At 40.3% G+C, this 15562-nt stretch overlaps 1 protein-coding gene and 1 long non-coding RNA gene across 2 annotated transcripts in view; one reads left to right on the top strand and one right to left on the bottom strand.

Annotated features, from left to right (window-relative positions):
* The window catches only part of LOC307195061, a 68867-nt gene extending 55895 nt beyond the window's left edge, over nucleotides 1–12972 (top strand). Inside the window, exons 2-3 of the long non-coding RNA XR_013830707.1 lie at nucleotides 10256–10517; nucleotides 12854–12972. This is a non-coding gene — a long non-coding RNA (uncharacterized lncRNA). The remainder of the gene's footprint in view (nucleotides 1–10255; nucleotides 10518–12853) is intronic.
* Nucleotides 1–15562, bottom strand: part of ARFGEF3 (ARFGEF family member 3) — a 184255-nt gene that overhangs the window by 8679 nt on the left and 160014 nt on the right. The window contains exons 27-32 of the mRNA XM_079938734.1: nucleotides 15136–15264; nucleotides 12952–13128; nucleotides 11249–11363; nucleotides 10358–10460; nucleotides 10003–10134; nucleotides 8898–9019 (exon numbers count right to left, since the gene is read on the bottom strand). Of these exons, the coding sequence (XP_079794860.1) occupies nucleotides 8898–9019; nucleotides 10003–10134; nucleotides 10358–10460; nucleotides 11249–11363; nucleotides 12952–13128; nucleotides 15136–15264 (778 nt within the window). The remainder of the gene's footprint in view (nucleotides 1–8897; nucleotides 9020–10002; nucleotides 10135–10357; nucleotides 10461–11248; nucleotides 11364–12951; nucleotides 13129–15135; nucleotides 15265–15562) is intronic.

Genomic DNA, 15562 nt, shown 5'->3' with positions numbered 1-15562 from the left:
TCATTGAATGAGGTTGGGAGTGTTCCTTCCTCTGCAATTTTTTGGAAGAGTTTGAGAACGATGGGTGTTAGCTCTTCTCTAAATATTTGGTAGAATTCACCTGTGAAGCCATCTGGCCCTCGTATTTTGTTGGGAGTTTTTTTGTTTGTTTGTTTGTTTTTTGCGGTATGCGGGCCTCTCACTGTTGCGGCCTCTCCCGTTGCGGAGCACAGGCTCTGGACGCGCAGGCTCAGTGGCCATGGCTCACGGGCCCAGCCGCTCTGTGGCATGTGGGATCTTCCTGGACCGGGTCACGAACCCATGTCTCCTGCATTGGCCGGCAGACTCTCAACCACTGCGCCACCAGGGAAGCCCCATTGTTGGGAGTATTTTAATCACAGTTTTAATTTCAGTACTTGTGATTCATCTTTTCTATTTCTTCCTGGTTCAGTCTTGGGAGATTGTACCTTTATAAGAATTTGTCCATTTCTTCCAGGTTGTCCATTTTATTGGCATATAGTTGCTTATAATAGTCTCTTATGGTCCTTTGTATTTCTGTGGTATCTGTTGTAACTTCTTCTTTTTCACTTCTAATTTTATTGACTTGAGCTCTCTTCCCTCTTTTTCTTGATGAGTCTGGCTAAAGGTTTATCAAATTTTTTTTTAGAAGATATTGCGGGTAGGAGTTTATTAATTTATTTAGTTTTGCTGTGTTGCATCTTCGTTTCTGTGTGAGGGCTTTCTCTAGTTGTGGCAAGCAGGGGCCACTCTTCATCGCGGTGCACGGGCCTCTCACTATGGCGGCCTCTCTTGTTGTGGAGCACAGGCTCCAGACGCACAGGCTCAGTAGTTGTGGCTCACGGGCCCAGTTGCTCTGTGGCATGTGGGATCCTCCCGGACTAGGGCTCAAACCCGTGTCCCCTGCATTAGCAGGCAGATTCTCAACCGCTGCGCCATCAGGGAAGCCCTATCAAACTTTTTTATCTTCTGAAAGAACCAGCTTTTACTTTCATTTTTTTTATTGTTTTCTTTGTCTGTATCTCATTTATTTCTGCTCTGATGTTTATGGTGTCTTTCCTTCTACTAACTTTGGGGTTTTTTTTTTTGTTGTTTCTCTAGGTGCTTTAAGTGTAAGGTTAGGTTGTTTATTTGAGATTTTTCTTGTTTCCTGACGTAAGATTGTATTGCTATAAACTTCCCTGTTAGAACTTGTTTTGCTGCATCCCATAGGTTTTAGATTATCATGCTTTCATTTTCATTCGTCTCTAGGTCTTTTTTGATTTCCTCTTTGATTTCTTCAGTGATCCATTTGTTGTTTAGTAGCATATTGTTTAGCCTCTATGTGTTTGTGTTTTTTACAGTTTTCTTCTTGTAGTTGATTTCTAATCTCATAGCATTGTGGTCGGAAAAGATGCTTGATATGATTTCAATTTTTTTAAATTTACCAAGGCTCTCTTTGTGGCCCAGCATGTGATCAATCCTGGAGAATGTTCCATGTGCACTTGAAAAGAATGTGCATTCTGCTGCTTTTGGATGGAATGCTCTATAAATATTAGTTAAATCCTTGTGGTTTAATGTGTCATTTAAAGCCTGTGTTTCCTTATTTATTTTCTGTCTGGATGATCTGTCCATCGATGTAAGTGGGATGTTAAAGTCCCCCACTATTATTATGTTACTGTTGATTTCTCTTATGGCTGTTAGGAGCACCTCAATATATAAGGCAGATACTATGTTGGGCACATATATATTTGCCATTGTTATATCTTCTTGGATTGATCCCTTGATCATTATGTAGTGTCCTTCTTTGTTTCTTGTAACAATCTTTTTTTTTTTTTCTTGTAACAATCTTTAAAGTCTGTTTTGTCTTATATAAATATTGCTACTCCAGCTTTCTTTTGATTTCCATTTGCATGGAATACATTTTGCCATTCACTCACTTTCAGTCTCTATGTGTTCCTAGATCTGAAGTGGGTCTCCTGTAGACAACATATATACACGTGTTGCTTTTGTATCCATTCAGCCAGTCTGTGTCTTTTGGTTGGAGCATTTAATCCATTTACATTTAAAGTAATTATTGATATGTATATTCTTATTGCCATTTTAATTGTTTTGAATTTGGTTTTGTACGTGCTTTTTCTTCCCTTCCTCTTTTGTTCTCTTGTGATTTGATGACTAACTTTAGTGTTGTGTTTGGATTACTTTATTTTGTGTGTGTGTATCTACTGTAGATTTTCGGTTTGCAGTTACCATGTTTTTGATATAGAAATCTATATAAAAGCAAGATTGTTTTAAGTTGCTGTTCTTTTAATTTCAAATGCATTTCCAATATCCTGCATTTGTGATCTCCTCTTCTCACAATTGCTGGTTTTCATATCATATTTGTGTGCAGATTATTTCCTATTTTTACTGTATGTTTGCCTTTACCAGTGAACTTTTCCATTCATAATTTTCTTGTTTCTAGTTGTGGCTTTTTCTTTTCTGCTTAGAGAAGTTCCTTTAGCATTTGTTGCAAAGCTGGTCTGGTAGTGCTGAATTCTCTTAGCTTTTGCTTGTCTGTAAAGCTTTTGATTTCTCTGACAAATCTGAATGAGAGCCTCGCTGGGTAGAATATTCTTGGTCATAGGTTTTTCCCTTCCATCACTTAAATATATAATCCCACTCCCTTCTGGCCTGCAGAGTTTCTGCTGAGAAATCAGCTGATAACCTTATGGGAATTCCCTTGTAGGTTGTTTCTTTTCCATTTTTGCTTTTAATATTTTTTCTTTATCTTTAATTTTTGTCAGTTTGATTACTATGTGTCTCAGTGTGTTCCTCCTTGGGTTTATCCTGCCTGGGACTCTGCATTTTCTGGACTTGGGTGACTGTTTCTTTTCCCATGTTAGGGAAGTGTTTAGCTTATCTCTTCAAATATTTTCTTAGGTCCTTTCTCTTCTCCTTCTGGGGCCCCTATAATGTGAATGTTGGTGCATTTAATGTTGACCCAGAGGTCTCTTAGGCTGTCCTCCTGTCTTTTCATTCTTTTTTCTTTATTCTGTTCCACAGCAGTGATTTCTATCATTCTGTATTCCAGCTCACTTATCTGTTCTTCTGCCTCAGTTATTCTACTATTGATTCCTTCTAGTGTATTTTTCATTTCAGTTATTATATTGTTTGTTTGTTCTTTAGTTCTTCTAGGTCTTTGTTTCTTGCATCTACTCGATCTGTGCCTCTATTCTTTTTTTCAAGATCTTGGACATCTTTACTATCATTACTCTGAATTCTTTTTTAGGCAGATTGACTAGCTCCACTTCACTTAGTTGTTCTTCTGGGGTTTTATCTTGTTCTTTCATCTGGGACATACTCCTCTGCCATATCATTTTCTCTGACTTTCTGTGATTGCAGTTTCCATTCCACAGGCTGCAGGGTTGTAGTCCTTCTTGCTTCTGCTGTCTGCCCCCTGGTGGATGAGGCTGTCTAAGAGACCTGTGCAGGCTTCCTGGTGGGAGGGACTGGTACCTGTCCACTGGTGGGTGGCGCTGGATCTTTTCCCTCTGGTGGGCAGGGCCATGTCAGGGGGTGTGTTTATCAGGCAGCTATTTATTCAGGAAGACTTTAAGCAGCCTGCCTGCTGATGGGTGGGGCTGTGTTCCTTCCCTGTTGGTTGTTTGGCCTGAGGCATCCCAGCACTGGAGCCTACAGGCTGTTGGGTGGGGCCAGGTCTTGGTGAGAAAATGGCAGCCTCCAAGAGTGCTCACGCCAATGAATATTCACCAGAACTGCCGCCACCAGTGTCCTTGTCCCTGCAGTGAACCACAGCCACCCCCCACCCCCAACTCTGCAGGAGACCCTCTGATACTAGCAGGTAAGTCTGGCCAGTCTCTTATGAGGTCTCTGCTTTTTTCCCTGGGTACTGTGCATGAGCCCTGTGTGCGTCCTCCAAGAGTGGAGTTTCTGTCTCCCCCAGTCCTATGGAATTCCTGCGATCAAACCCCGCTGGCCTTCAAAGCCAGATTCTCTGGGGGCTCCTCCTCCAGACCCCCAGGCTGGGGAGCCTGATGTGGACCTCAGACCTTTCATTCCTGTGCGAGAACTTCTGTGGTATAATTGTTTTTCAGTTTGTGGGCTGCCCACCTGGTGTGTATGGGGTTTGATTTTATCACGATTATGCCCCTCCTACTGTCTCATTGTGGCTTCTTCTTTGGATGTAGGGTGTCTTTTTTGGTAGGTTCCAGCATTTATTTGTCAGTGGTTTGTTCAGTAGTTAGTTGTGATTTTGGTTTTCCCATAAGAAGGGGTAAGCTCATGTCCTTCTACTCCACCATCTTCAAACCCAAAGCTTTTAGAATCTTATTGAAGTTGGTTTATAGGCACCAAACCAGTTTTCCAGGATTAAAAATGTTAATGCTTTAGGTACATATATATAAAAGCTTTAGTGCTTCCAGTGTGGGAGATAGAGAAGGTCTAAACACTGAAAAGTTTTTTAACTTTAGAGGTATTATGGGGCTAATATTTTCAAATAAAGAAATTGATAATTTAATTTGCAGCCTTCTAAAACAAACCTAGGAGAGAAAACAGCATTCCCTCAGCACAGGCTAATTCCTTTCTGCATCCTTTTCTGCCAGCACAGACGTGGGACTTGTTTGTGGGCCTTGGATGTGCATTTGGGGGAGGTGGGAGAGGGTGAATGCTCCCTAGACATCTGGCCAGATCTCCTGGTTGAGAAGCAGGTGCAACCCGCCAGTCATGACAACTTCCTAATCAATCAGGGCAGAGCCCTGGTAAGGCAACATTAGAAGTGAATGCTCACATTTTGGTGATCCAGCCCCTTTTGTTTGGCTGGATTCCTGTACTAAGAAAACACTCTCAATTCCAACATTTTAATCCACCAATGTGGTTTTGGGTTTATGGCTTCCCATTCTTTTCACTGCTCTTAGAATTTCATGAAAATAGCTTATGCCATGATGTTGCAAACTAATTCCCATAACTGGATAATGACAAAATTACAACTCTTTCATACTACTGATTTCAAAAGTCCAACTGTTACATTAATACTTAAATTTTTTTTATTGGCGTATAGTTGATTTACAATGTCATGTTAGTTTCAGGTGTACAGCAAAGTACATCAGTTACTATATTACATATATACCTATATCTCCTTTTAAGATTCTTTTCCCATATAGGCCATTACAGAGTATTGAGTTCCCTGTGCTATACAGTAGGTTCTTATTAGTTATCTATTTTATATGTGTATATGTCAATTAGTTATCTATTTTATATATAGTAGTGTGTATATGTCAATCCCAATCTCCCAATTTCTCTCTCCCCACTCCCTTTCCCCCCTGGTAACCATTAGTTTTCTACATCTGTGACTCTATTTCTGTTTTGTAAATAAGTTCATTTGTACCATTTTTTAAGACCATGAATTTAAAAATTATTTTATAACTAGCAGGAAAAATATTTTAACTAGCAAAAAAGAACAAAAATCCTCCCATACATTTTTTAAAGGTTGACCTTGACCTTGGCGTAGTGGTATCTCAAAGAAAACATCGTACTTTCAGCAAAAATGGAATATGTACAAAGAGCTGTCACTCACAAACAGTAACCCCTTGTAACATATCACTTAAGCAACTTTTTTGTGGTAAAATATATATAACCTGATGTTACCACTTTTAAAAGTTCAATTCAGTAGCATTAAGTACATGCACAATGTTGTGTAACCATCACTACTATCTATTTCTAGAACTTCTTCATCATCACAAACAGAAACTCTGAACCCATTAAATGGTAACTCCCCAACCCCTCCCAATTCCCCCACCATAGAAGTTACTTGAGGTATTAGGAGACCTGAATATGCACTCTTTTGAAGAAGCAGGCTGTGAAAGCCACCAATTTGGTCTAGTGCTTCATGTCCACAACTACAGGACCCTAACTAAGAAGGGAAATCCTGTCACTTATCACTGGGCTGGCCTCCCCACTATACCATAAATCTTCAAGGGACAGGGCAGTGCCTTTCTCATCTTCTTGTCCCAGGGCAAATGTATGCTGAGAGAAGCATTCAAAACAAACCAAAATAACAAAAACCAGATTAGTTCTGAGTGCAGGTGCCTGGAAGAAATGGTCTCCTTGAGCAGTGGCTCTGACACTTCAACCCCATCCTGCTGGCAGCCTGGACTCCTGAAGTAGGAAGCACAACCTTCAGAAGTCATCTGTTGATGGACACTTAGGTTGCTTCCATGTCCTGGCTACTGTAAATAGAACTGCAGTGAACACGGTGGTACATGACTCTTTTTGAATTATGGTTTTCTCTGGGTATGTGCCCAGTAGTGGGATTGCTGGGTCGTATGGTAGTTCTATTTTTAGATTTTTAAGGAACCTCCATACTGTTCTCCATAGTGGCTGTATCAATTTACATTCCCACCAACAGTACAAGAGGGTTCCCTTTTCTCCACACCCTCTCCAGCATTTATTGTTTCTAGTTATTTTGATGATGGCCATTCTGACTGGTGTGAGATGATATCTCATTGTAGTTCTGATTTGCATTTCTCTAATGATGTTGAGCATTCTTTCATGTGTGTGTTGGCAGTCTGTATATCTTCTTTGGAGAAATGTCTATTTAGGTCTTCTGCCCATTTTTGGATTGGGTTGTTTGTTTTTTTGATATTGAGTTGCATGAGCTGCTTGTAAAGTTTGGAGCTTAATCCTTTGTCAGTTGCTTCATTTGCAAATAGGTTCCCTTTTGGTCTTGTTTATGGTGTCCTTTGCTGTGCAAAAGCTTTTAAGTTTCATTAGGATATGGGGAGGGAGAAGGTTAAGGTGTGACAAAGTGAGAGAGTGGCAATGGACATATATACACTACCAAATGTAAAATAGATAGCTAGTGTGAAGCAGCCGCATAGCACAGGGAGATCAGCTCAGTGCTTTGTGACCACCTAGAGGGGTGGGATAGGGAGGGAGACACAAGAGGGAAGAGATATGGGAACATATGTATAACTGATTCACTTTGTTATAAAGCAGAAACTAACACACCATCGTACAGCAATTATACTCCAATAAAGATGTTAAAACAAACAAGCAAACCCAGATTTCTCTTTACTTAAATGTTGCAATCTGGTTTTCGTTCCAGTCTTTTTTTCCCCATGGGTGATTTTAATGTGGACCTCTGAGGACGCACCTAACCAGCAGATGCACAAACTTTTCTTACGTCTAACTCATCTTCTCCTACTTTCTGTGCTAAGAATTGCCCCTGTGAATGAGTCAAATCCAACAACGCAAAATACTTAAAGAATTTTAGAGGATGTTTTAAGGCGTAGTGGCTTCTACTAAAGAATTTGTGCTTTTCCTGTTTTACTGAATTTCATTGAGGGGGGGTAATTGTCTATTGAAAGTACTAAGTAAACTGAGGAACCATGGTGATAAATTTTTAAATCTTAACCTTTTAAAACAGTTAAACCAGTAACATAGGAATATTAGGTGATCCTATTTTTCCTGTGTTTTATTTATAATGTGAATTCAGCTTATTATTCCTCTCCCCCTTTTTCTCCTTTTACTTCAAAAATTGTTTTAGTAGGAATAATTGGCTGAAGGGACTAGAAATATATAAAAAAAAGGAAAACAGGTAAGAACTGAAATTTGAAAGTAGATCAACGCTTAAAGCTGTGGAAAGGAATGCACAATCATTGGTATGCAGAATAGATAAAAATGCCCAACACTTTGGCGTGCTTGGCAGTGGAGGGAAGCAGGGCACAGAACTGGGAGGAATACGTGGGATATCGGTAAAGTTCTACTTCTGAAGTGCAGTGGCAGGTTCATAGTTATTTCACTTTTTATTCATGCTTGATAACCTTTGAACCTTCCACATAGTCTTCTGTATGTACCACACACACTTGACTAAAAAAAGTTAGCACCTGGAAATTTCACCCAAATAGGTCTAGTAATCAAACTGCTATGCTACCTGGTAACTTTTGGAAAATTCACACTCTCCCCCTAACATGGAAATGGTAAAGGACACAGGCATTGTGCTCAGCTAGACCTGGTTTTGATTCCAGCTCCCCTGCTTCGCAGTCTCCCTGAATGTTTCCTCATGCACAAGTGAACGGGGATTACCTACTCCCTGTACTTCATCTATTGAACTCAAATACTTATCATCATTATTATTAGTGTGTCAGAAGTTTTAAAATGGGAACTTTCAGTCACTGGCTTCATCTTAAACTCTAGGAACAATGTTTTTTTGGCAGGATGATAGTATTTAGAAAGAGCAAGTTTCCTGTGGCATGCACTGAGCTTTCTGGATCCTAACAGCTGTACTGCTCATGAGAAGTTAATGATGTATTTCTCACTGAAACAATATGAATCAGAGCTCATATTATTATTTTTAAAACGATTATGAGATGTATGATGCTATAGATACAGTGAGTTGTGCCCTGCCCCCGGCAAATTCATACATGGAAGTCCTAATCCATAGTATCACAGAATGCATACCTGGAAAAAGGGTCTTTAAAGAAATAATTGGGTTAACGAGGGCATTAGGATGGGCCTTAATCCAATATGACTGGTGTCCTCCTAAGAGGAGGAAATTTGCACAAAGGCATATACAGAGGAAAGACCATGCAAAGACACAGGGAACGGACGTTCATCTAGAAGCCAAGGAGGGAGGCCTCAGAAGAATCCAACACGGCCGACACCCTGATCTTGGACTTCTGGGCTCTGGAACTGTGAGAGATTAATTTCCTGTTGTTTAAGCCACCCAGTCTGTGTACTTTGTTATGGCAGCCCTAGCCAACGAACACATGTGAAATGTGGGAGATTTGGTTAAAATGCTGGCAAGTTTTTGCTAAGTGACTCCACAACCATTTTCAGTATTCTTGGCTGAAGCTTGAATTACAATGAGCAGGAGCTGGGCATAAATGGACTTTCCTATTTATAAGCGCTTAGCTGCTTACCTTTTCTTGGTGTGTCCATTTGGCTTCTCATCAGGAGGCAGTTCAATAATGAGCTGACAGGACTGAGCATGATCAAAGTTGTTTGGAGTCTTTGGGGAGCTCTGGGTGTCCAACATAAACACCTGCACACGTATACAAAGGTACAGGTCAGAGCGCCACCATCCTCGACCTGCCTCCGCCAGGGCTCAGCTGGATGGCCTTCGGCAAGTGGCTCACTCTTTCTACTCATTTTTTCACCTTTAAAATGAGGTTGGTAATGATTTCCTACTGGTATGTTTGTTGAGAGAATTAAATGAATTAATATGTGTGTACTGACATATGCAAAGCATTAGAGCAGAAGAGTAAGTACTCAATAAAAGTTAGCTGCTGGCACGAATAGTAATAACACTACTGCTTCTGCCACGGGACAAGTCATTACACTCCAAACAGCAAGGACTGACATTTAATGTTGTTAAGAGTAAATAAAAAGGGGCTATGTTTGTAAGAGGTCTTCTCTGCTTTAGACGTCCGTTTGGTACATATTCTAAACCATATATACAGAATGTTCTCCGCTCCTGACTCATCAGCTTACAACCAACTTTTGTGACTTCTGCCATGTGTCAGAAGAAAAAGTCATTGGTACATGGTGATTCCTGCACGGTAAGTACATCTTAATTTTACTGGTTAGTTAACATTTACAAGTTGTTTAATAAATTTGAGTTGAATGTTAAGCTCTTTGCTGTGTATGGGAGATACAGGGAAAAAAATAAGTTTACCATTTTTAGACACTCATAGTCTAGCATTAACAATAGTATTTCAGTAACTATTTATAACATAAGTAGTGCAAGTCAAGTTATGTATGGAGTGCAGCGGCCGGGTGGAAAAGGACCCTATTTGATCAGGGCATTGCAGGATGCAACAAGCTAGAAATGGTGAGAGGACCATGACGCTGTTGACTAGGTTCAAGTGATTTCTGGAAAAGAACAGCACTGGCTAGAGCTCAGAGCCAGGACACATATGTCCCTAAAGGAATGAAAGGCAGTGTGGTGATGCACGGCCTTCAGAAACCACCCCTAGCAATAGCTCAAGCTTCCAGAGACCCTGGGATCCAAAACCCCATCCTTACCTGCTGAGCCATGGCTCGGATGCGCCAGTACTCGGCCTCAGCACTGGGGGAGGAGGACGGCGCCGCCACCCTCACCTGGCAGCCTTCCCCGCTGAAGCTCTCGGTGCCGCTGTGGAAGCAGCCCAGCAGATCCTGGGGAGAAACACAGCAGTCGTTCACTGGGTGCACCTGAGTTCATGGCTCCAGGCCCTGTCTTTGATCTGCCACTGTGTCTGGGACAAAATACTGATCCAGCTACCTTGTTCCCACCAAGTGAGACTGCCTGCCACAAGGAGGGAGGCGGAGTCCAGGCGGCCCAACTTGAGGATCACCAGGAAGGCTGGAGGTGCCCTGGTCTCTCCTCTGAGTGACTTACCTTCACCGGCTTGAGCGTGGCCGAGAAGGCGTCCTGCAGGGCACAGCAAGCCAGCCTCCACATCTCCTCCGTGAACACGGGGCCCGCTGTCACGAGGACGTACCTGCCAGGAGAAAAAAGGAAAGAAGTCTTGAATTCATATATTTTATTGTCACAAAAGGTAGGTAGGTCCTTCCAGACGCGTGCCTAGATTTAGTCTACAGCTCCCTTACAAGTCTTGCTGTCTTTTGTCACTCTTGCCTTCGGCCCATCTGGTATGCCATCGTCCTAATACAATTTCCTAACCCATTTAATGTAAAAAAAAAAAAAAATCAATGGATCCCCACTACAAATAGGCCGATGTTTAAACTTAGGCTTGCATATATATATTCTATACTAATTTCCCCATTCCAGCCCAATTTGCCACTACTCCTCTACACATAACAAGATAAAACCCTCTTGTCACTTGTAACTCTTATCTCCATGTATGTGTTCATGTTGTTCTTCTGCTTACAAAGTCGCCACCTAGCGGAAGCTAACCCACCTTGGGAGATCTGACCAAGTATCATTACTACAAAAGGTCTTGCTGACTGCTCTACTCCCCAGGCGTCTCGTCCTTTCATGGCATTTATAGTTCCTCCTTCCTATTATTACTTTTCCCATGACTCTCTTTGTCCTTTAGAACAGGTTGTATGCTCCCTGCGGGTAGGGACCTTGGTCACATCACTTTCTGGGCAGCAGAGCACCCTGTATAGTGACTTACACAATAAACATTTGCTGACTGGATGAAATGAAGAGTTAGTAGCACAGTCATTTTTGTTTATAAGAAGTAGACTGCTACCATCAAAGAATTTAATTCCCCTGGATTTCATAATAAAAACTCCGTGGAGAGCCAGGGAACCTTTATGTCACCTAATACAGGAGCAGCCCACTCGGGAGATGGTTTCTGTGGGCTTGGCCACACACGCCACCAGCAACTCAAAGAGGTCCTTCAGCATGGTGTTGAGCATGCTCTCGTACCTGATGTCTGCAGGAAAATCAAAGCAAGATTGCACTCAGCGGTATTGCAAAGGAACGGGCTGGACAGCATCTATACTACAGCAAAAGAGGAAAGGCTAAATGATACAAAAAATATACAAGTATCTGGGAAATAGAACAATGAGAGAAATGGCCATAACAATAACAACAAAAAAACACTCATTATAGCAAAAATTATCTTGGGTTTTACCTAATTTTAGCTTGTTTCATCCATTTCTAGATATATCAAGATGAAATGCATGTGGCTCACTTTAATGTGTTGATGTACCCTTTTCAAAGTATATAATTCCTCTGCTTAAGCAAAATAGAACATATACTATTATACAGCCTGAATACTAGCTAGTAAAAAATTTTAATTCTTAAAGGGAAAGATAAAACAAACATTCCTTACGGCTGATCGTTGCATTAGATTGAGTTAAATGCTCTTAGTAAACAAAAAATCTTCTCATACCAACTACCACTTCTTGAACCTTTTCAGTTTGGCTTCAGTCTGCATGCTGTCCCCAGACTAAAGAAAATAAGACCTCCCCAAATCACATTCTGTTTGCCCAGTTCAAGGAATACGCCAGTGTTCTTTTCCACAAAGTCCTTGCGATACCACAGAACCAATTCTCAGTGGAATCCTCAAGGGTCCTGAGCTGTGCAAAGCCAGGACCTGGACAGAAACTCTACCACTAGGGATGCAGTTAGTGCCTGCATGTGGAAATACCCATTTTTCTTCTTTCTCGATCGGTGTGTTTTTTGCAGGGCAAATTGTCTTTACTAAGCTTAGTGGAGACCCCCATTTCTTATCTTTGCTTTTTGACTCTTCCTTGGGGTCAAGTTCTCATGAGTTTCTCTAACCTCGCCAACAAGGGAGCCTCTGACCTCCCCTCTTCCCTTAAACTTCTGTATGTCTTTCCCTTTTCTTTGTAACCTTTAGGGCTAGCAGCAAGGTTCCTCCTGCTCCCAAATTTCCAGATCTTTCCATGGCAAGTATCTATTTCACAAATGCTGCTCCACTGGTACCACAGCTGACATAACAGCTCCCTCTCTGTCTGCTGACTTCAGCATACTATCCACCCCACACTTCCAAATCTTTTTCAAAGTGCCACAGATATGACCCCCCACTTCCCCGCTAATCTGTTAATAATCTGTTAAGTAACCTCTTGCCCATAATCTGAGCCTTTTCTAAAACCCTGCCTCTTCCATTTAGCCTCCCCAGATGCAGCAGGACAATAGGATACACTCTCTCCCTTACCCCCCAGCCTAGAGGGGTATTTCTTCTTTTTTAATTTATTATATACTTGAACTTGCCTCCCCTCTCCTAATGCACAGATATCCTAGACCTCATTACGTGTTTTATTTTTAGTCACACATGTATTTTAAGCATTCTGTTTGATAATTTTGTAGAGGACACAGGGGTACCAATTTTCTTCTTGACAACCTACTATTAGAAGGCTGGCACTAACCATGTAATTCTATTTTAATAATTCCCAGGACAAAAATCATGCACTGGTGTTTACTAAGCACTTCTAGACAATGCTGCTGTCTACTAAACAATGACTCAGCATGAGCTGCTCTGGCACCATAGATACCTGAGTGGATGAAGCTCTGAATGTGCTCTACCACCAGCTCACAGGACAGACCAATGGCATGCTTGAAGTTAGCAGAGGCCACGTCCCAGTAAGAATGGTCTTTATGGCTACGGCGAAGCCAAAGGGACATCACAGGAAGGAGAAGGTGAACAACTGCATAGATGCCAAACCCTGGTCCTGAAAAAGAAAGGTCAGCATCAGAATTGTGATCTTAGCACCTCTCCTGCAACAGAATGGCAGCGCCAAGTGACGGCAGAGAGCTTCCCACCTCTTTCCTCTTTCACAGGAGCTCCCCATTCTGAGAAGGAGCAAGGAAAAAGAATTTACCACTGATTGGGAAATATATGGTCTTTGGTGACATTTTTCTTTTTTGTTTCTGCATGATTTTAATTACGTAATATGTAAATATACTCGTTAAAAATTCAAACAATACTGATAAAGCTAAAGTATCACTTGATCAATTCCTTAGTCCCCATAAACATACAAATACATATACACATATAAGAAAAAGTTCACCCTTTGAACTCTATGTATATTTATATGAAACTAAGAGTACATATAAGAAACAGAGAAATAGAGGTTTTTTTAAATTACTTTTATATAAATGGGATAAGGTAAACCTTGGTCTGCATGTTGATTTCTTGCCCATAACAGTTACAAGTTAGAGATCATTCTGTGTCAGCAAATTAGATATTCCTCATTTTTATTACCACATACTGTTCCAAACTATTCAAACTGTATATGCATTAGTTTACTTATCCATTTCCTTACTGATGGAAATTTAAGATGTTTCTATATTTTGCTTTATGAACAACACTGTAATAAAAATATTTGTGGAAATGTTGATGGATTTTTAAAATTCTGACTACACAAGCAAGGTATCCTTTTCATAATAAACACAGAAAACACATGAGAATATAAAGAAGAAAATAATATTTTGATGTATTTCGTTCTAGTACTTTTTGAATGTATTATCTTTGGGTGTATGTGTATATTTATAAATGCTTCTCATAAAGTTGAGATTGTACTCCAAGCTATATATATTTTAACATAATGCCCTGTAAACAATTATTGATGTCATTAAATATTATTCACAGATACTCATTTTAATGCCTGTAGATATTTACATGCTTTTACCATAACTTATTTAACCCATTTAGGGTGTTCATAATTATTTTGGTATTCAAGATGCTTCATCAAACATCATTATATATAGAATGTTATCTTCATTACTGTTAATTTCCTTTGATAGATTTCTAGGAGTAGAATTATTGGGCTAAAACGCTCTTCATACACACTTAGTAGTAGAAAATGATACTGACCAATAAAACAGATTTAGAAATAGTGGCATATAATTAATTCTATAAGATACCTGCTTATTCTTGGATAGAAAGTCTTTAAATTTTTAATGTGTAGGAGTAGCTATAATGGTGTTCCTGAAAAAAATTCTGATATAAACTTTGCTATGGGTCTTAAAACAGTATCACTTCTCAAGTCTTCATCAGTTTATGCTGAATACAAAACTCCTCTTATTACTCGAGAATTAAACTAGTGGTTTCATTTGTGGTTCTGATTCTGTTAGTGAAAACTAAAATTTCTATAAAAAATTTCTCCGATCTTGGGAAAATTTGATGAGTAAGTGTGCATGCTAACCTTGACTAATTCAGAACAAGAAATAAATACCCAAAGGCCATTTCCTGTACTATCAGGAACTCACTAGATGTCTTTTCCCAAATATAATCACCTACGACCCTTATACAATTAAGATGTTGCTGTCTTCATACATTTGAGTGGTTGGTTCATGTCAGTGGTAGACCTGTTAAGCTCTACTGACAGCCCTGGGGCCAGGAGTATATGAGACCCAGCCACAGAGGAAGGCTGTAACCATAGAACAGAGCAAAGCCAACTGGCTCAAGGGGACATTGATACCACAGCATTGGCCTGAATATAGTGGGGTTCTACACATTCACCTACCTGGCCACCACCCATTACTTATAAATGGACTGGTGGGAAACCCATAAACAATACAAGAACATGTCTTTAATGTTCAACAAATATATACATCGAGCATCTATTATGCTCTCTGCGGTTACATCAGTGAAATAGACACTCATACAAATACCTTCCTGAGAAAAGTTATATGTATAACAAACTCCCTCGAAAGACAGACATAGAAATATTTACCAGGTATTTTGGTAACATCTCTCAACAGCTCAAAGAGCAAATCCAAGGTCGGGGGTTGGTGCTGACGTGGACAGTTAGACACAGCTGCTGTGAGCTGCTCCAGCAGAATGATCCAGACTTCTATCAGACCTGGAAACCAAAAGCAGACCTCTGTGAAATTCGGTCAAACATAATACAGAATCGTCACAAGACCAAACTAAACACTATATATAAAAGGCTTCTGAAAACTACCAAGCACTATATGGATATAAGGCATCACCCTGTAAGGTAGCCCTCAATGCCTATAAGCATGGATTAATTATGACTTACATGTTCTGACAAAGTCAAAGAAAAAAAAAATACTGTTCAAGTGTCTTCCTTATTCCCCTTCAGGAAGAAGGTGATGTGGTGTGTAAATTCTACTATATGAAACAATTGTTAGATTCAT

Source organism: Stenella coeruleoalba (genome assembly GCF_951394435.1).
Source record: "Stenella coeruleoalba genome assembly, chromosome: 12".
Classification (NCBI taxonomy): domain Eukaryota; kingdom Metazoa; phylum Chordata; class Mammalia; order Artiodactyla; family Delphinidae; genus Stenella; species Stenella coeruleoalba.
Note: the sequence above shows the minus strand (reverse complement) of the source record. Positions and strands in the feature narration are given on the sequence as shown.